Source organism: Leucoraja erinacea, chromosome 26, assembly GCF_028641065.1.
Source record: "Leucoraja erinacea ecotype New England chromosome 26, Leri_hhj_1, whole genome shotgun sequence".
Lineage (NCBI taxonomy): Eukaryota > Metazoa > Chordata > Chondrichthyes > Rajiformes > Rajidae > Leucoraja > Leucoraja erinaceus.
This window is the reverse complement of record NC_073402.1, coordinates 31954432-31976768: the sequence shown is the minus strand read 5'-3', so window position 1 is coordinate 31976768 and position 22337 is coordinate 31954432. Positions and strand designations below refer to the sequence as shown.

Here is a 22337-nt window from a genome sequence, read left to right as displayed (position 1 = left end):
GTCGAGATCCTCACATCAGTCTGAAGGAGGGTCTCGACCCGAAACATCGCCTATTTCCTTCGCTACATAGATGCTTCCTTACCCGCTGGGTTTCTCCAGCATTTTTGTCTTTAACTTGTTCTGTTTGATCTTGTGTTTGTGCACGCCAGGTTGATTGCATTCGTCCAAACAGAGTGGACCACGTGAAGGTTGCAATCTCTCACCCACCCCTCCCCTCAACTATGTCATCTATTCCTCGATTCAAATACTCTGTGCATTCAGCCGATCAATTCCCCTCATTGGTTCTCTGCACCTCTATAAGATATATCTGCCTTTTATCTTGCAGAGTTTATGCATAACTGCAACGCAAAATCCCCTGTTTGCGCTGAGTTAGCGCAACCTATGCAACAATATGTTGCTCTCACTGGAACACAGGATGTGGGCAAACCACCACAACATCTCACGTTAAATTTTCTTTGTCTGAGACGTTGTTTGCAACGGTTGTTGCAAGAGTCCCCCTGCTCGGTGGGAGATGAAGCAATGGTTCACACACTTGCTGGATGAGCTTGGAGACCGTTCCTCTAGAGTCCCCAACACCAGCGCTCCCTCCCTCTGATACGGGGCCCAAATCTGCTCACAATATATAAATGACTTGGACGAGAATACAGGCATTGATATGATTTATGTGGTCATGTGAACTGAAATGCAATTAAAAATGTTATTTTGAGTACCACCCAGTCACATTATACATGGGTACAACCAACCCATACACAGTAGAACAGGTAAAGAGTCTTATAGATGAGGCTGCTCAGACCCTCTAGTCCTGGCAACATCCTTGTAAATCACTTATTTCTGATTGTATGGTGACCAGAACTGCAACATAAATAATTCTGCAGTGGGCAAAGCTGTACTATAATATCCCAGCTCATGTATTCCATGTCTCCACTAAACACCAAGTACACCTTCTTCACTGCCTTATCCACCTGTACTGCCACCTTCAGGGATTTGGGGATCTGTGCAGTGAGGCCATTCAACTTGGCAATACTCTCCACATCCAATTTCCAGCCTTTCACCATTCGGTAAGATTCAAAGAGGTCTATGTAGTCTGTGTTAAAATTGTCATTTTTGGAAATTTGCCATGTTCAACCTAGCTGCCACATTAAAATAGCACCTACACCCAAAGTATTTTATTGACTGCAAAGTATTTAGGGAGCATGGAAGTCTAAAGAAGGATCTCGACTCGAAACGTCACCCATTCCTTCTCTCCAGAGATGCTGCCTGTACTGCTGAGTAATGCCCCTGTCCCACTTAGGAAACCTGAACGGAAACCTCTGGAGACTTTGCCCCCCACCCAAGGTTTCCGTGCGGTTCCCGGAGGTTTTTGTCAGTCTCTCTACCTGCTTCCATTACCTGCAACCTCCGGCAACCACCTGAGAACCACCTCGGCAAACCGAACGGAAACCTTGGGTGGGGGGCAAAGTCTCCAGAGGTTTCCGTTCAGGTTTCCTAAGTGGGACAGGGGCATTACTCCAGCTTTTTGTGTTTCTCTGGGAAGTATAGAAGTTGGGAGGCCATGTTGCAGTTATATCAGACATTGGTGAGGCCGCATTTAGACTATTGCTTTCAGTTTTGGTCACCATGTTGTCAAGCTGGAAAGGGTGCAGAGAAGATTTGAGGATGTTGTCAGGATCCGAGGGCCTGAGCTACAGGGAGAGGTTGGGCAGGCTGGGACTTTATTCCTTGGAGTGCAGGAGGATGAGGGGGTGATCTTATTGTGGCGTATAAAATCACGAGAGGAATAGATCAGGGAAAAGCAGAGTCTTTTACCCAGAGCAGGGGAATCGAGAACCAGAGGATATCGGTTCAAGGTGCAACAGAAACCTGAGGGGTAATTTTTTTTACACAAAGGGTGGTAGGTGTCTGGAACGAGCTGCTAGGGGAGGTAGTTGAGGCAGGGACTATTGCAACGTTTAAGAAACATTCAGCCAGGTACATGGATAGGACAGGTGTACAGCGGTGTAGTGTGGATGGGGCATGTTGGTCAGCTTGGGCTAGTTACGCCACAGAGCCTGTTTTCACACTGTATGACTGTTGTGAAAAGATCTTGCTCCAAAAGTTATGAAGAATATATTTAATAGTAGCAACATGAATATTTGAATATACCAATAAAAATAAAGACCATGGAATCTACAAATCACAAAACCCACAATGACCAGATTTTCTAGAAATGTCCTTTTATTTTTAAAAAAGTTAAAAAAATATGGAAATACACAAGAATACCTGGTTTGAAAAACACTGATTTTTCAAAATGCTACAGTGCAAACGGTCTCAGTTAACATGAATACTGGGTAATGTTACATGTTATAATACTCTGATTAAAAGCTGATCAGGCAGCTAGGGAGAGTCGGCCCGTGAGCCTGGCTGATGCAGGCACAAACCAACTGGGCACATCTGCCCCCTCCCTTAATACTTCTGAGTAAAAATATGCAGTAATGCAATAATTGCAATAGAGAAATCATCTGAGTTTTGGAGGGAGTTCCATGTTGCTATTACTACTGGAGGAACTCGGTGGGTCAGGCAGCCTCCATGGTTGGTGGAACATAGGATGTTATGGCTCAGGTCCCATCTTCAACTCCCCTCTACCCAATCTTCCACAGATGCTTATTAAGAAGGAACTGCAGATGCTGGAAAATCGAAGGCACACAAAATAGCTGGAGAAACTCAGTGGGTGCAGCAACATCTATGGATCGAAGGAAATAGGCAACGTTTCGGGACGAAACCCTTTCGGGTTTCGGCCCGAAACGTTACCTATTTCCTTCCTGAAGGGTTTCGGCCCGAAACGTTGCCTATTTCCTTCGCTCCATAGATGCTGCTGCACCCGCTGAGTTTCTCCAGCTTTTTTGTGTACCTTCCACAGATGCTGCCTGACTCGCTGAGTTTCTCCAGCAGTTTGTGTTTTGTTCACGATTCCTGCACCTAGAGTATCTTGTCAATACAAAATTCCTATTACAGAATACAAAATGCACAGTAAACATTTAGGCAGCATGGTGGTGCAGAGGTAAAGCCGCTGCCTTACAGCGCCAGAGACCCGGGTTGGATCCCGACTACCCGTGCTGTCTGTGCAGAGTTTGCACACTTGTCCGTTTTTCTCCGTTTTTCTCCCACATTGTAAAGATGTACAGGTTTGTAGGTTAATGGGCTTCGGTAAAACTGTGTAGGAGGGTACTGGCATACGGAGTGATCACTTGTCAGCTTGTTTCTGCACTGTATCTCTGGAGTAAAATACTTTCCCTACATCCCATAGAGGCAAGTAGGATTGGAGCCAATGTCCCAGGCTACATTGTCCTGTGGGTTCAAATCATGATCAGGCACTGGTGGGTTAAAAGATAACAGGTCATCACCATCATCGATCCCCCCGTTACAAGTGAGCAGCTTCACAGAAGTCAAAGGGACATCATCGTTACTCCCCTCGTCACAGGGCTCCAATACATTAATACTGTCATGGAAGTTGCTGCAATTCAGCAACACAGAATTAACACTGCAAGGGCTGGCAACATCGCTGCACAATTTAGTCTGGAGTGGAGTGTGATGAGAACACCCAGAGCCCTGACTCTGGATGTCAAAGGCAGCATGATTGGACGTGAAAGAGCAATTTGCTTTCCGATATGGGTCTGTGTTGGCTGCCTGGTAGAAACTATCATCATGTCTTTCATCTCTGTCCATGATCACTCCGTCGGGAATCCAGCGATTCTCGGTGTAACCGTACGATTCCAAGTCCTCATCACTCTCACTGGAAGAGTCCAGACCACCCAAAGCACCAGTTGCAATATCGTCCCCAGGAACAGTTCTTTCAGAGGAAGGTTTTTCTTTCATCATTCCACTTTCGTTACAGTGAATAACATTTAACAGACTGCAATCAACAGGTTGGCAATATTCCATTTGGATAGAAGATATTTTATTTGTGAAATCCTAATAAAAGAAACGTTCTTTAGTAATGGATGGTTCAAATGAATTAAAAAATAGCACATCAATTTAATAACTATTGAAACTACAAAGTTTTATTTTTAACTGTATATGCTATCATTAAATAAGTATACTTGGAAAAAGGCTCTTATGCATTAGGGTTAGGGTCTTATGCACCCACCGTCTATCTATTCCCCGTATGATTTTATTCATAAGATCACCCCTCAGCCTGCTACGTTCTAGAATAAAGTTCTTGCCTGCCCATCCATCCCTACACCTCAGGCCCTTGTACCCTGGCAACATCCTTGTAAATCTCCTCTCAGCCTTTCTCCAGCTTAACAGCATCGTTCCTATAACAGGGAGACCAAAATGTGCACAATACTCCAGGTGAGGCCCCACATTGACATCTTGTAAAATGGTGATGTAATGTCCCAACTTCTATACCCAGTTATAGGTACAGAGTGCTGGAGTAACTCAGCGGGTCAGGCAGCATCTGTGGAGAACATGGATAGGTGACTTTTCACAGAGTGCTGGAGTAACTCAGCGGGTGCAGCAGCATCTATGGAGCTAAGGAAATAGGTAACGTTTCGGGTCGAAACCCTTCTGGGTTTCGGCCCGAAACGTTGCCTATTTCCAGAAGGTTTCGGCCCGAAACGTTGCCTATTTCCTTCGCTCCATAGATGCTGCTGCACCATAACTCAGTGGGTCAGGCAGCATCTGTGGAGAACGTGGATAGGTGACGTTTCACAGAGTGCTGGAGTAACTCAGCGGGTCAGGCAGCATCTGTGAAGAACATGGATAGGTGACGTTTCACAGAGTGCTGGAGTAACTCAGCGGGTCAGGCAGCATCTGTGGAGAACATGGATAGGTGACATTTCACTGAGTGCTGGAGTAACTCAGCGGGTCAGGCAGCATCTGTGGAGAACATGGATAGGTGATGTTTCAGGTTGGGACACTTCAATTCCCTGACTGATAAGGGCTGATAAAGGCCAGCGGGCTAAAATCCTCCTTTACCACTAACTGTGATGCCAAACATCCCCAGATATTCCTTTTATTTTTCACCTTCAGCATTCCCCACTGCCATTTCTGTCACTGAATTTCACCAATCTATCCTAACATAGGCACATAATGCAGGAGTAACTCAGTGGGACAGGCAGCATCTCTGAGAAGCTCCCTGTCCCGCTGAGTTACTCCAGCATCTTCGATTTAAACCAGCATCTGCAGTTCTTTCCTACACATCCCAACACAGGCCTTCAGTTTTGGTCGCTTTGTAACTCCAAACTTTTTTCATCTCGTTTTTTGTCATCAGGACTTGGGAATGATAATCTAAAGTCCAACACAAAACTGCACGCTGGAAATCTGAATAAAAATTAACATAATTGCAGGAGCATCTTTGAAGAGAGAAGCTCGAGTTGGTTTGCACAGTTAGTTGGATAGAGTTATGTTAGTTTTGATAAAACATCATCAATAATTAAAGCAAAGGGCTGGAGGAGTTGGGCGAGTCAGGTGGTATCAGTGGAGGAAGTGGACAGACACCGTTCTATCCAGGCACCTCCCGACCCACTGAGTTCCTCCAGCACTTTGTGTTTTGCTCAAGATTCCAGCATCTGCAGTTTCTTGTGTATCTATCAACTTTGAAATATTTCTCTCTGGAGTGGCACGGTGGTGCAGTGGTAGAGTTGCTGCCTCACAGCGGCAGAGACCCAGGTTTGATCCTGACTACGTGTACTGTCTGTACAGAATTTGTACGTTCTCCCTGTGACCACGTGTGTTTTCCCCCAGGTGCTCCAGTTTCCCCCCACATTCTAAAGATACACAGGTTTGTCGATTAATGGGCTTCGGTAAAATTGTAAATTGTGAAGGATATTCAGCACACTCCCGATGGGCCGAAGGGCCTGTTTCAGAGCTGTATCTCTAAAGATTAAATCTGCTCTGCATTTCCACCAAGATGCAGATGACAAATCAGCCAAAAAAAATCCCAGTTCTTCAAATAGTTGAAGAACAGGGATTTTTTGATAAATTGTTATCAAACGACAGAGAATATAAGAATATGAGTTAGTTTTACCAACCAATGCTTCCGGGGTCTTCAGTCCTGATGGAACCGAGATGATATTTCTCACTTTGATCACAACTGAAGGAATCAGAATGAATAATCCCAGCGCACACGCCACCAGGACAAGAACCATCAACATGTGCATTCCTGAATGGAAAACGTAATGTTAAAATGCTTGAGGCTTAACCTTATTTCTATAGACAGAGAAGGATGGACAAACAAAAAGGTACAAACAGAAAAATATCCACACTAGTTAGAGTCATAGATAGACTGTGTGGAAGCAACTTGTCCACATCAGCCAACATGTCCCAGCTACACTGGGAAATCTGTTCACAGTATGTCTGCTTTGAAGAAGTTCTCCTCCTCTCCAACGAGAGTTCTGCAACATCCTCTCTTGATGCTACCCCTCTGTGATTCTTCATGCTCCCCACTAGTTTTTTGGATATATTTCATTCATAGTTCTTTATCTCTCTACATCATCGTCTTCACCCAACCAGTCTGAAGAAGGGTCTTGACCAGAAACGTCAAGCATTCCTTCTCTCCAGATATCACTGACTGTCCCGCTGAGTTACTCCAGCTTTTTATGTCTATCTCCAGCTACACTAGTCCCACCTGCCCGCGGTTGGTCCATATCCCCCAAAACCTGTCCTATCCATGTACCTGTCCAACTGTTTCTTAAACATTGGGATAGTCCCTGCCTCAACTATCTCCTCTGGCAGCTCGTTCCATAGATCCACCACCCTTGATGTGAAAAAGTTACCCCTCAGATTCCGCATAATTCTTTTCCCCTTCACCTTAAACTTATGTCCACTGATCTTTGATTCACGTGCTCTGGGCAAGGCTCTGTATCAAAAACTATGGATGTTTGAATGAATACATTTATCGGCCAAGTATTCACATACAAGGAATTTGCCTTAGTGCTCCACCCGCAAGTGACAACATGACATACAGTGACAGTTACGAATGACACATAAAACATTAAACATTAATAATAAAACATTATCGATTAAACATGTGAATTAAATAAAATACCAGAATTCAAATACATTGAAATGCACTCAAAGTTATAATTCAAGTTTTAACTATCAGAGATTTAAAAATTACACACAAGAACATTTGAAACATATATTAAAAAGTAAGTTGACAAAAAGTCAGTGTATTCCTTAGATTTTCCTCTCCATTTAAATCATTGAGATTCCATTCCCAAGCCAGGTACACTAGTGTGAAAAAAGAGACAAAGTACTGGAGTAACTCAGAGGCTGTGGAGAACATACATAGGTCTAAGGTCATGATGTTTCGAGACGAGACCCTTCTTCACATGCTCTCTACATATGCTGCCTGGGCCGCAGGGTTACTCCAGCATTTGGTGGGGTTTTTTTGTAAAGCAGCATCTGTAGTTGCTTGTTTTTCCATGCTCTAGCTGATGTTGTTTTTGCAGACTCCAGCACAAATGCAGAGGAGCTGCTGAAACCTTTGGTACACGTGACAATAACATACTAAACTAAACGACAGCCGCGGCTTCCATGATCGGTACTGAACCACGTGATCGAATAATATCACTGAGGGCAGACAACAAATTCAGGATTTCACACGTGTGTGGATACCCTGTCCGTACACAGATAAATGGCAACCATCGTGCAGCTTTGCAAGATACATCCCTGCAATCGCTAGGGTGCAGCCTCATAAGGTAATAAGAGATAGGAGCAGAATTAGGCCATTCAGCCCATCGTCTACCACGCCATTCAATCATGGCTGATCTAATGTTCCCTCTCAACCCCATACTCCTGCCTTCTCCCCATAGCCTCTCCCACCGTACGAATCAAGAACCTATCAATCTTCACCGTAAAACAATCCACTGACTTGGCCTTCGCAGGCAATGAATTCCAAACTCACCAACCTCTGATTATAGAAATTCCTCCTCATCTCCTTTTTAAAAGTATATCCTTTTATTCTGAGGCTATGGCCTCTCGTCCTAGACTCCCCCACTATTGGAAACATCCTCTCCACATCCACACTATCATCTTAAACCCATGCTCTTTAGTCTTTGACATTTCCACTCTAGGGAAAAAAGTTTCCCCAGTTCTGACAATCCAGGTTAACTACTTTTTTTTGTATTTTAAATGTATTATTTATTATTGTTTTTATTTATAAATGTATTAAAGTCTTGCCCTTTGAGTAAGCAGTCAGTGATATTTGAAAGAGGAAGATCATCAGAACATAATTACAGCACTGTGTACCAAGAGCACAGGTTATACCTTAGGTTTAGGAAGTTCTGCATGACCGCTACAACTCTCACCACCTTCTACAGATGTATCACAGAAAGCATTTTATCAGGATGCATCACAGCTTGGTTTGGGAACAGCTCTATCCAAGACTTCAAGAAATTGCAGCAAGTTGTGGCAGCAGCCCAGACCATCACACAAACCAACCTCCCTTCTATTGACTCCATTTATACCTCACGCTGCCGCGGCAAGGTCAGCAGCATCATCAAGGACCAGTCATGCCCTGGCCACTCCCTCTTCTCCCCTCTCCCATCACTAAACTGATCTTCAGTATTAAAACAGGTTTGGCAGTACATACTTCCAAATGTGTGAGAAGAGAAATAAACAGAACATCAAGTATCACATTACCATATAAATCCATACCCCAGTTCCAAACTTACCTTTGGCCTTGAGACTGAGACAAAGGGGCTCAGAGAAATTGCCTCTTTTGTTAAAACTCTTGTAAACAGACCTGGCAGATACACAGACATTACTGCCGTCCAACTGAGTCTTCTGAATTTCCAGAACTTTCTCTGCTGTGTTTTGTTCAATTGGCCTCTGCTCAAAATTAAAACATGAATATCATAAATGTTTATCTCTGAAAGTTAAATTGAAAGCACATATTACTGTTAACATTTCATAAGTTCATAAATGATAGGAGCAGAATTAGGCCATTCGGCCCATCAAGTCTACTCCACCATTCAATCATGGATGATCTATCTTTCCCTCTTAGCTCCATTCTCCTGCCTTCTCCCCATAACCCCCGACACCTAGCACCAATAAAAACTCATCAGTACTAATTTCTGACAAAATAAGATTATGACTTTCAATCACTGAATTGAAAAAGCTGATGTTCATCGAATTCCTGTGGAACACTAACAATACGCCACAGGGAAGTGCCCCAGCCATTTTCAGATGCCAAGTCTTGTCCTGATCTAAATAGACGGAAGCTGGCCTGTTGTTCCTTGATCAAAAAGAGATTGAATCACCGAGTGGTTTCCCCTGGTGAAGCCGAGAACCGCACTATCGAGGTATTTGGGTGAATGTCCTACTTTGTTGGATTATTATTGCCAGATGGTGTGAAAAGATTGCTTTTTGTGCTATCCAGGCAAATCATACCATGCATAATAGGAATCTGAGGTGTAACTTTTTCACACAAAGGGTGCATGGAACGAGCTTCCAGAGGAGGGACTATTGCAAAGTTTAAGAGACAATTAAACAACTACATGGATAGGACAGGTTGAGAGGGATATGGGACAAACGCAGGCAGGTGGGACTAATGTAGATGGGACATGCTGGCCTGAGTGGGCAAGTTGGCCTATGGGCCTGTTTCCACGCTGTGTGATCTAGGACTATGACTTCAGTATTTTAAGCAGGAAAACAAAACGAGTGCAGAATATAGTGTTACAAATGACGTTGCAAAAGTTAATTTATGCTGCAAGTATGGTTTAAATAGTGTTAGAAACCAGGAAGCTCTTCTGGCCCTGTTGCAGTACAATAAAAATGGCTTGCACTAAAATACAGAGGGACCTTGGGGTGCGAGTGCATAGCACCCTGAAAGTGGCGACACAAGCAGGTAAGGTGGCAAAGACAGCATTACCACATGCTTGCCCTCGTCCATCAGGGCACCAAGTATAACATTGGTAAATCACATTGTAGCTGCATAAAATGTTGGTTAGTCCACATGAATGAATGAATGAATGAACGAATGCTTGAATGAATGAATGGTAGACACAAAAAGCTGGAGTAACTCAGCGGAACAGGCAGCCTCTCTGGAGAGAAGGAATGGGTGACGTTTCGGGTCGAGACCTTTCTTCAGGATGAATGAATGATGAATGATACTTTATTGTGACAAGCCACAGTGATATTCTTTACTTTTTTTGTTTTTTTTAAAGAGGCATACCATTAGTATTAGTTCTCAGTGTGTCCCCCACCCAGGCCAGGTCTGCCTTTGTCCCCTGTGCCCCCCCCCCCCCCCCCACCACGCCTAACTGCAGAGACATTGCATGCAGTTCCACTCACCGCATCTCAGGAAGGATGTGGAAGCTATGGGGAGAATGCAGATGTTCTCCAGGATGCTGTTTGGATTGGAGTATATTAACTGTAAGGGGAGGCTGGACTAATAGGGATTGTTTGGAGGGGTGGGGGGGGATGAGGGGTCACCTGAGGCAAGTGTATCAAATTATAAGAGGGAAAGAGAGGGTCGGCAGTCAAAGTGGTTTTCCCAGGTTGGAAATATCAATATGAGAGGGCTCAGCTAAAAGGCAACGTGAAGGAGGGCGGGGGATTTGAAGGAGACGAGGGAGGCAACTTTTGTTTTACACAGTGTGGCAGCCTAGCCAGCGGAGGCATCGGAAGCAGATACTATAGGATTAGCTAAGAGACATTTAGACAGATACATAAGAAGCAGGGAATGGAGAGATATGGACCATTTGCTGGCAGGTGGGATGATCTAAATTGACATCATGGTCAGGTACAGACATAGTGGACTGAAGGTCATATTACGTCCTATTTATCTGAGGGACAAGTTTCTCAGTGTGTGGTGGTTATCTGGACAGGTGCTAGAATAGAAGAGAGAGGAGATACAGGTCTAATGTGGGTGAATGGTCATAGCTTAGTTAGGCAATAGGCTCAGCATGGACAAGTTTGCCCGAAAGGATCATTTCTGTGGTATACATCTCTACGCATACATACTTTGAAAAGTTCATCCGCATTCCAGAACTTGACGTCGTAGCTCAGGTTATCAAGCAGACAGGCCTTCAACACCTTCTCTTTGCAAACTGCTAACTTAACCATTAGGTGCACCAACATGGATTCTTCTTTCAAATCTACTTTCAGCTGAGGAGCACCTAGATCAACTTCAGAAGAAACAAAGTATAGATTATCTTTGTTGCATATTATTAACACGGTAGGTTAACAAGAATATCACAGTTTTATGTTTATCATCTTAAACAAGCCACTAAATTCAACATCACTAAATTATTCATGTTTAATGTTTTATGTATCATTCTTAACTGTCACTGTATGTCATGTTGTCACTTGCGGGCAGAGCACCAAGGCAAATTCCTTGTATGTGAAGACATGGCCAATAAACTTATTCACATCAATCATTCATTCATTCATTCAAATGCCACTTTAGGTGGAACAAACTGATTATAGGACTAGGAATCCGAGGGGTAACTTTTTCACACCAAGGGTGGTGGGTGTATGGAACAAGCTGCCAGAGGAGGTAGTTGAGGCTGGGAGTATCCCATTGTTTAGGAAACAGTTAGACAGGTACGTGGATAGGACAGGTTTGGAGGGATATGGACCAAGCGCAGGCAGGTGGGACTCGTGTAGCTGGGACATTATTGGCCAGTGTGGGCGAGTTGGGCCTGTTTCCACACTGTTCCATCACCCTATGAACTACAATTTAGATCGAGCAGAGCAAGTTGGCAGTACTGGTTGGGGGATGCAGGATAAGGGCATGATTGCCCCTATTTATTTTCTGGATGGATTGACCAGAACTCTAAGTATAGGCAGGACATCTAACTTCAAAATAAGAACATATTTACCATTTATGTTGAGCTGCAAAATGGAGAAGAGAGATTGAAAATATTCCGATTTTTTCGCTAAAGTGAAAGTGAAAAATCAAGAGGTTTCCTCCACTGAAATGACTCAAGAGTGACTCAGCAGGTCAGGTAGCACCTCCGGAAAACACGGATGGGTGAAGAAGGGTCCGATCCAAAACGTCACCTATCCACGTTCTCCAGATGCTGCCTGACCCGCTGAGTCTCTCCAGCACTCGTTGTCCTTTTTTGCAAAATTAGCATCTGCAGTTCCATGTTTCTACATTTCCTACAATCTTTGGAGTTCTTCCTCCTCGTGGATTCTTGACTTGAAGGTTGAGACCTTTCAGAAGAAATTTGAAGCAGCTGGATAACAGAAACGGGTATCTGGATTTGCCATCACTACCAAACTAGTAGCAAATCAACTGCACAATTGTTCTGTAACCAACACAATGACCCCCTGGACGGGCTGGGAATATTAAATTCAAATAATTAAAGGAATGGAATAGAAAGGCAGCGTCAGTAATAGTGACCGTAAGCACTGGCTCAAGGGATCACTTATATGGAGAAGGGTCTGAAGAAATGTCTGAAGAAGGGTTTCGGCCCGAAACGTTGCCTATTTCCTTCGCTCCATAGATGCTGCTGCACCCGCTGAGTTTCTCCAGCTTTTCTGTGTAACCCACACTTATATGGAATGGTCAGTTCTCCATTAATGTGTCCTTCATTTGCAATGGCCCAGAAAACCACTACATTTAGGAAGTGCACTAAATGTTAGCTTTCTCAGTAACGCCTACATCCCCAATATGAATAGAAAACATGCCGTAAACGTTAGTACAAAATGTCCTCATCAAATAAATCCGGTGGAAATATACAGATCGATAAAATGTGGATAAAAATACCTACTGTCTTTAAATGGGTTAAAATATTTGGACCATCTCCAAGCAGTGGACGGCCCTGGCACCCGGCTCCCAATCTTGACTCGATAATCTGCATAGCAGCTTTCAATGGTGCACGTAAGGTCGCAGCCCTCTCCAGATGGGTCGGTACAATTGGGGGCACGCCGCCAAACACTGCTGAAATAATACAATGGTAACAATCATTTTGGTTGATTGCTTGAAAGAAACAGCATGGAAACAGTCCCTTCGGCCCAAATCGTCCATGCTGGCCAAGATGTCCCAACCAAGCTAGTCCCATTTCCCTGCATTTGACCCATACCCATTTGAGTGGTGAATCTCTGGAACTCTCTGCCACAGAGGGTAGTTGAGGCCAGCTCATTGGCTATATTTAAGAGGGAGTTAGATGTGGCCCTTGTGGCCAAGGGGATCAGAGGGTATGGAGAGAAGGCAGGTACGGGATACTGAGTTGGATGATCAGCCATGATCATATTAAATGGCGGTGCAGGCTCGAAGGGCCGAATGGCCTACTCCTGCACCTAATTTCTATGTTTCTATGTTTCTATACCCCTCTGAACCTTCACTATCCAATGTCTTCTGAATCACCTTTAAACTTTGCCTCTCTCACCTTAAAGCTATGTTCTCCAGGCTTTAACATTTCCACCTTGGTGAAAAAAAATTCTGACTAGTTCTAACTCCACAGGCAATGAATCTCCTTATGGATTTTGACCCATCTGGCTAATTGTTGCACTGATTCTTGCTGAATGTAGATGCTTCATCCATTTTACAATGATGGCTTTAGCTAATGGGTGGTGTATTATTGAACAGGATTGTTGAACAATGTTGAATGGAGTTACTAAACTAAACTAAACTGTGTTCGGAGTGCTTGTGATGAGAATTGCGGACAGAGCAGACACCTTGTGGATCGAAGTGGCGGAGTAATCAGACCTCCTTCTAGCTTGCTGCAGCTCCAAGTTCTCATAATAAAGCATGTACAATTTAGGCATTGTGTCCATTATTACAGAACACAATCACTGGACCTTTCATCTGCACACCAGAAATAAATTAAAAGGGAATTACCTTGCCAAGTAAAATATTTCAGGAGAATATTCTTCAGTGTTCCAGTTTAAAAGAAGGCTAAAGTTCTTAGAACTCAAATTTACATTTTGAGAAGGTGGCAGATTACCTGAGAACAAGTAAAAGAGATATTACCGAGTGCCCAGTATAAACTTGAATTACATTACAACAAAATTATTCCATACCGCATCATGATCATTCAAGTATATCTGGATATGTTTAATATTAGAAAGATCTTTTTCCCAATTTAACTTTATGCGTTGAAGATAATTTGCCATATGTTTTGTAATACTTAAGGCAGTGCTTCTTAAACTTGTGAATGGGTCACCCAAAGGTGAATTAAATTATTTTGGGGTGAATGACACTAGAGGGGTGAATGAAGGGTGAATTACTTAATTTATTCAGATATATATATATATATTTGTTTTTCAATATGCATAGAAACTTACAAAATTCTTAAGGGGTTGGACAGGCTAGATGCAGGAAGATTGTTCCCGATGTTGGGTAAGTCCAGAACAAGGGGTCACAGTTTAAGGATAAGGGGGAACTCTTTTAGGACCGAGATGAGAAAAATATTTTTCACACAGAGTGGTGAATTTGTGGAATTCTCTGCCACAGAAGGTAGTTGAGGCCAGTTAATTTGCTACATTTAATTTAAGAGGGAGTTAGATGTGGCCCTTGTGGCTAAAAGGATCAGGGGGTATGGAGAGAAGGCAGGTACGGGATACCGAGTTGGATGATCAGCCATGATCATATTGAATGGCGGCGGTGCAGGCTCGAAGGGCTGAACGGCCTACTCCTGCACCTATTTTCTATGTTTCTATACTTAAAAAAAGGGAGTTTTCCAGGAAAAGAACTGTAGTAATAAAAGCCGGAAAGGGTAGGATGTGGGTTAAAAGCCCAGTGTTTAGACGTTGGGATGTTTTTTTTTTAATCATTCTCATAGAATGATTTTCCAACTCCAGTGGTAATTAAACTTCTTTTTTTCCACTCCTAGTTTTCTTTACATATTTTTAGGATGTTCAAAAAGTTGAATAAAATAAACACTTAAGAAATTAGTTAATTTATGTTTTTTGCCCATGTGACAAATTAATTAGGTATAAAATTATACACAAGGGAGAATAAGATGAAAATTACCAAAAAAACAGAAGAAAATTTAGTCGAGGGTGAATGAAATGTTGTGATAAAGCTTCATGGGTGAATTACACTGAAATAGTTTAAGAAACACTGACTTACACCGACCAAAATATTGCGGAAATTCAGATTATTGAAGCCTTAGAATCTTCCATCTACTCTCGAGAGATTTGACTGATTTCTAAACATTTCACCTGAAACAGGTCACTCAATATGCAGCACTCCAATGCATTCCACTTGAGTGTTCAACCATAGATATGTGACGGTTTTTACCTCTACCACCCTCTCAGACTGCGTAAGCCCACTTTAAATGTTTTCTACAATATTCCTAACAGCCCACTCAACAGCACAATAGAGCAGCGACAGAACTGCTGATCACAGCGCCAGGGACCCAGATTCGATCCTGACCTAGGGCGCTGACTGTGTGGAGTTTGCATGTTCTCCCTGAGACCTCGTGGGTTTCCTCCAGGTACTCTGATTTCCTCCCAGATTCCAAAGTTTGGAGGTTAATTGTGTTCTGGAAATGACCTCTAATGTGTAGGATGAGAAAGTGGGATAACATAGAACTAGTGTGAATGGGAGATCGCTGGTTTGCGTGGCCATGGTAGGCCAAAGGAACTGTTCCCATGCTGTATCTCTAAACTAAATTAACCCAAGCTGCATCAGTTATGCCAGAACCTGCAAATGCCAGGAACCTATGGATCTGCACTCCTCGATCCTTGAATTATATTTCAAGAGGGCTTGTATACAAAAACAGGGATGTAATGTTGAGGCTCTACAAGGCCACATTTGGAATATTGTGAGCAGTTTTGGGCACCATATCTGTGGAAAGATGTGCTGGCTCCGGAGACGATCCAGAGGTTTCCACGAATGATCCCAGGAATGAGTAGGTTAACATGTGTTGAACATTTGTCGGCACTGTGCCTGTACTCACTGGAGTTTAGAGGAATGAGGGGGGACCTCATGGAAACATACAGAATAGTGAAAGGCTTGGATAGAGTGGATGTGGAGAGGATGGTTTCCACTTGTGGGAGAGTCTAGGACTATAGGTCATAGCCTTAGAATTAAAGGATGTTCTTTTAGGAAGGAGATGAGGAGAAATTTCTTTAGTCAGAGGGTGGTGAATGTGTGGAATTCTTTTAGTACGGGCGTCAGAGATTATGGGGAGAAGGCAGGAGAATGGGGTTAGGAGAGAGAGATAGATCAGCTATGATTGAATGGCGGAGTAGACTTGGCCGAATGGCTTAACTCTACTCCTATCACTTGTGACCTTTCCTTCAGCTATTTCAGAATCCAGGAAACTGTAGTGGATGCAAGTCATCGTTGACACAAAAGGTCGGCAAGAGTCTTGGCTGTAGCCTAATAAGTATTTACCTCAGATATTGATCCGCACTGTGTACAGGTAGTTCTGCTACAAAGCTTGTGTCCAAAAACACAAACGCGATATAACACAAATAATGAATTAAGGAATGACATTTCTATTAGTTTGGCCAACTTGGTTATAAAGCGATTTTGATGGGGAACTAGAGAACTACTTATACATTGTTTTTTAAATTAACAAGCAGAAAAATGCAATCTTTCAAAAGAGACAGTCTAGGTTTCTACACATACTTCCGGCAGTCATCAGGCATTGTCTCTGAAGAACAGTTTCACCACAGGACATTGAACTTGATGAACACTCACTTCCATGGATACTTCTTGGTTCTTGGTTACTTGGTCCTCCAAAATATTCCAACTGGAATTTAAACTGGAGGTGGTGAAGGGAGGGATTAAGCCAGAAAGGGTTATTGGGAAGAAAGTGCTACTTTAAATGTAGTTGCATCTGGTTGGGTAACTATAGTTTGGTGGAGATTATTCCATGCTTTAATTGTGCGGGGGAAGAACGAATTGCTGTACACATCTGTCTTTGTAGCTGGGATCACAAATTGGATCTAATGCCCTCGTCTGCTCCTAATTGGTTTGGGGTTGGTGTAGGTCTTGTGATCTATGTCTAGCTGACCATTTAACATTTTGTAAAAACAGGTCAAACGGTGAGCTTCACGTCTGTCTTGGAGAGGGTTCCACCCCAGAGAATTCAGAAGTTTGGTGACACTCGCTTCTCTCTCATAGGTGTTAGTAACAAATCGAGCGGCCTGTCTTTTGACACGTTCGATCGATGAAATGTTTTTATCTGTGTATGGGTTTTGGGGGAAATTGAAAGCCTCAAATTCTACAGCCCCTAACTCTCTTTGCCCCATTGATACAAATGTTTTTCTAATGTGATTTTTCATAATAGGTAGTTTGTTAGAAACGACTATCACATTTTAGCAGAACTCGAGTCCAAGAGCAATGCAGGGGACAGCATCAAACACCTTGGGCGACATCTTTTGATCAAGAATAAGTGTGGAGCCTCTTTACACATTTTTTGCTGACAAAATTAACCTGTCTCCATCTCACGTCTGTTACTTGATGATATGATCCAATTCACGGAAACCACGACAGATGTAATCTCAGTATGACCTGACACCAAGCAAGGCTGCAAAACTCTTCTCAATCTTTCTTGTCTCTCACCTCCCACAGGCTTCCTGGCTCACAAAGGCTGCAGATGCTCAAATCTGCAGCAAAATACATTGATCGGTGTAACTCAGCTGGTTGAGCAGCAGCTGTAGAGGGAAAGGAATTGTGAACTTTTCCACCCATGATTTTGATTTCAGACGTGATTTTTACTGGAGACGTTGACAACCACTTTCCTGACCACACCGGCTGCTCCACTCACTCATAGAAACATAGACAATAGGTGCAGGAGTAGGCCATTTGGCCCTTCGAGCCTGCACCACCATTCAATGTGATCATGGCTGATCATCCAACTCAGTATCCTGTACCTGCCTTCTCTCCATACCCCCTGATCCCTTTAGCCACAAGGGCCACATCTAACTCCCTCTTAAATATAGCCAATTAACTGGCCTCAACTACCTTCTGTGGCAGAGAATTCCACAGATTCACCACTCTCTGTGTGAAAAATGTTTTTCTCATCTTGGTCCTAAAAGACTCCCCCTCATCCTTAAACTGCGACCCCTTGTTCTGGACTTCCCCCAACATCGGGAACAATCTTCCTGCATCTAGCCTGTCCAACCCCTTAAGAATTTTGTGCGTTTCTATAAGATCCCCCCTCAATCTTCTAAATTCCAGCGAGTATAAGCCAAGTCCATCCAGTCTTTCTTCATATGAAAGTCCTGACATCCCAGGAATCACTCCAGCACATTATTTATTTTAACACCATCCAGTGTGTACTAGTTGCCTGCAATTCTCCTGTACCAGTACACGTCTCTAATGTGCACATCAAGAAATACACCAAGAGATAATTCCATGGCTTCAAATTAACATTTCCGGGATGTGGGAGGAAACGGGATCACCGACACGAGTTACAGGGAGAACTTACAAACTCTACAAATATAGCTCCCGAGGTTAGGATCGAACCCGGGTCTCTCGAGGTGAGGCAGCAGCTCCATCTGCTGCAACCTACTTAGTCAGCCCAGTAAACCACACACCACCACTGTATGACCTAGAACCCCCTCCCCTTGGAGGGACCACTCCTCTCTAATAACCATCTCCCGCCCCCCCCACACCACCACATCAACATGCTCCCCCTCACCAGAACCATCACCTTCACCCTGCAGTCTCCCTTCTCTCAGTTTCCAATACCCCCCTGTAAACCCCCAACCTGATGCAACGCCTGTTCCAATTCCCCCTCCTCATGCAGCGACCAGGCCCATTCAATAGGATGCAAGTGGGGATTGCAATCCCAGTCTCTCTCCCTTCACTCCGCAATACCTCCACCCACCTCAATCCCTCCCTCCCCTTTGTAGTGCTCCCACCTCACTACAATCCCCTCTTGCATTCGCCCTTACAAGCATCCCCTCCCCTCCTGTAGTGCCCCCCACCTCATTGCTATCCCCACTAGCATTCTCTCTTACAAGCCAAAAGGATCTTTGCTTACAAGCATCCCCTCCCCTCCTGTAGTGCCACATTGTAATCCCCACTAGCATTCCCCCCCCCCCCCCTCCACTCCGTCTCATTGTAATTCCGCTCACCCCCCCCCTCTTGCAGTGCTCCTCTCACCTCTACTCCCCCCTCTTGCATTGTTTCCTCTCTACTCCCCTACCCCCCCTCTTGCAGTGTTCCTCTCACCTCTATCCCCCCCCCCTTGCAGTGTTCCTCTCACCTCTACTCCCCCCTCTTGCAGTGTGTTCTCTCTCACCTCTACTCCCCCCCCCCTCTTGCAGTGTTCCTCTCACCTCTATTCTCCCCCCCCCTCTTGCATTGTTCCTCTCACCTCTACCCCCCCCTCTTGCAGTGTTCCTCTCACCTCCACCCCCCCCTCTTGCAGTGTTCCTCTCACCTCTACTCCCCCCCCCCTCTTGCAGTGTGTTCCTCTCTCTACTCCCCCCTCTTGCAGTGTTCCTCTCACCTCTACTCCCCCCCCCTTGCAGTGTTCCTCTCACCTCTACTCCCCTCCTCTTGTAGTGTTCCTCTCACCTCAACTCCCCCCTCTTGCAGTGTTCCTCTCACCTCTACTCTCACCTCTACTCCCCCCCCCCCTTGCAGTGTTCCTCTCACCTCTCTACCCCCCCCCCCTTGCAGTGTGCAGTGTTCCTCTCACCTCTACTCCCCCCCTCTACTCCCTCCTCACTCTAACTTGCTGCCCCCCCCCCTCTTGCAGTGTTCCTCTCACCTCTACTCCCCCCCTTGCAGTGTTCCTCTCACCTCTACTCCCCCCCCCCCTCTTGCATTGCATGAACATATGAAATGAAATAACCTTCTATATGCACTTTTTTAATTGAAGCACTTAGAAAGCATTTTAAAAACTATTGCTATGTGTTGAATGTTGATGTGTGATTGTGCAGTGTGTCTGTGAAATGCGTGTGCTGGTTGATTGTGCAGTATGCGTGCTGCTTATGTTTGTTGATTGTGTCCCTTTTTAAAAAGCTACTGTAATGCGCCTTTTTAAATTGCCCCTCGGGGACGAATAAAGTGCTTTGATTTTGATTTGAATTGAACTCCCCCCCTTGAATTGAATTGTCCTCTCCTCTCCCCTCTCACCTCTACCCCCCCTCTTGCAGTGTTCCTCCTCCCCCTACTCACCTCCCCCCTCTTGCATTGTTCCTCTCCCTCTACTCCCCCCCCCCTTGCATTGTTCCCCCCCTCTTGCAGTGTTCCTCTCACCTCTACTCCCCCCCTCTTGCAGTGTTCCTCTCCCCTCTACTAACCCCTCCCCTCTTGCAGTTGTTCCTCTCACCTCTACTCCCCCCTCTTGCATTGTTCCTCGCTACTCCCTCCCCTCCCCCCCCGCACCCCCTCATGCACATCCCCCGAGACGCCTCACGCCTCACGCCGCCGCCGCCGCCGCCGCCCCCCAGGTTTGTCCCGCGTTACAAGCAGCCCGTAGCGCGGTACCTACCGAGTACGTGATGGCCGAGGAGGCAGGAGAGGACGAGCCTGGTGCCGGCCGCTGCCCCCATCCCGGCCACTCATCGCCGTGTCCGCCCGCCCGCGTCCGCGCCCTCGCCCGCCGCCATCTTCCGTACGTCACACCCCCCCCCCCCCCCCCTCCTCGACGCGCTGACGTAGAGGCCGTGAGCGCCAGCGTGCCGCGTCACTGGCTGCGGGAGCCGCCGCCGTTGCTGGGCAACGGGCCGGGCCTAGTCCCAAACCAGGAGCCTCACCCTCCCAAACTCAGTCCTAAACAAAGATACGCGCTTTGGTCTTAAACTCAAAACCTGCCCCATGAGATGCTGCTGTCCCAGACACAGTTGAGTGCAGGAAGGAACTGCAGATGCTGGTTTAAACCAAAGATAGACACAAAAAGCTGGAGTAACTCAGCAGAACAGGCAGCATCTCTAGAGAGAAGGAATGGGTGATGTTTCAGGCTAAGACCCTTCTTCAGGCCAAACTCAGTTTAGTTTATTGTCATGTGTACCGAGGTACAGTGAAAAGCTTTCGTCGCATGCTAACCAGTCAGCAGACTGTATATGTTTACAATCAAGCCATCGCAGTGTACAGATACATGATAAGGGAATAGGGTGATTTCACCAAAGGTCAAATGAGCGTAGATCCCCCCCTCACGTGAACGAAAGTTTTAACTGGAGGACATCTCTCAGTTTGGTACATGTAAGTGAATGGGGAAACACGCACTTTCCCACCCGTTAAAAACATGGAAAACGGCCGGTTTTTGAGCTGAAATCTTCTGTGCTAGTCGGGGTGACCGTGAAGCACAGCGACCTAAATTTTCAGGCGTTTGGTCGCTGAATTTCATCAAAAGTAAGTTAATAATGCCTTACTTTTGATGAAATTCAGCGAGCAAACGCGATAATTCCCGATATTTTGGATCTTAAAATCACCACGGCAATTGTCAGCTGTTCACTTCCGCCGCTTTCTACCTTCAGTTCCCTCTTGTAATTACCTTACTTTCTATCTTTTTTTTTGCCTGAAAATTTAGGTCGCTGTGCTTCACGGTCACCCCGACTAGCACAGAAAATTTCAGCTCAAAAATCGGCCGTTATCCATGTTTTTAACGGGTGGGAAAGTGCGTGTTTCCCCATTCACTTACATGTACCGAACTGAGAGATGTCCTCCAGTTAAAATTTTCGGTCACGTGAGGGGGGATCTACGCTCATTTGACCTTTGGTGAAATCACCCTATAACGTTTAATGCAAGTTAAAGCCAGCAAAGTCTGGTCAAAGATAGTCCGAGGGTCTCCAATGAGGTAGATAGTAGTTCGGGACTGCTCTCTAGTTGGTGAGACTATGGTTCAACTCGCCTGATAACAGTTGGGAAGAAACTGTCACTGAACCTGGAGATGTACTTCTTCTTAAACTGAGTCTTGAATTAAAAATAGACACAAAATGCTGGTGTAACTCAGTGGGACAGGCAGCATCTCTGGTTAGAAGGAATGGGTGCCGTTTCGGCGTCGAGACCCTTCTTAAACTAAAAACTTGGTCCACGAGATGCTGCAAGTGTAAACAGGGTCGAAACATGTACCCTAAAAAGATGAGGGAGTGTTAAAGGCAGAAAAATCTTGGTTTGATGCTCAGTTTAAATTGACATTTTTTTCCCCCCTAAAGAAAATAATTCATTAATCTGTTCCTTGAATATACTTCAGATGTTCATCCTGGAGTGATAAAGTATCAAAAACAAACTGTTTTTCAGTGGTTCAAGCTAAACTTAAAGAAAGAAGACTTGGAAGGTATGAGACAGGAATTGGCTAGGATAGACTGGCAAATAATACTTAAAGGGTTGACGGTGGAGATGCAATGACCAAGATTTAAAGGCCGCATGGATGAACTCCAAATTTTCACCCGTCTGGCAAAAAAATAAAATGGGGAAGGTGGCTCAACCGTTGCTAACGAGCAAAATCAAGGATAGTGTTAAATCCAAGGAAGAGGCATATAAA

General features: G+C 44.7%; 1 protein-coding gene across 3 annotated transcripts; it reads right to left on the bottom strand.

The window, feature by feature from the left end:
* Positions 1–2818: 2818 nt before the first annotated feature.
* Positions 2819–20485, bottom strand: LOC129709945 (interferon lambda receptor 1-like). 3 transcript variants are annotated; one of them, XM_055656650.1, is made up of 7 exons: positions 20346–20485; positions 13778–13883; positions 12708–12877; positions 10951–11114; positions 8658–8814; positions 6012–6142; positions 2819–3948 (listed from the first exon to the last, which is right to left on the bottom strand). In XM_055656650.1, the coding sequence occupies exons 1-7, from the start codon at positions 20404–20406 to the stop codon at positions 3271–3273; spliced, it is 1467 nt and encodes a 488-aa protein (XP_055512625.1). In that variant the 5' UTR covers positions 20407–20485; the 3' UTR covers positions 2819–3270. The 3 variants fall into 3 exon arrangements, with proteins under 3 accessions (XP_055512625.1, XP_055512626.1, XP_055512627.1); XM_055656651.1 differs by having other exon boundaries at positions 12708–12874; XM_055656652.1 differs by having other exon boundaries at positions 3792–3948; positions 6008–6142.
* Positions 20486–22337: the final 1852 nt, after the last annotated feature.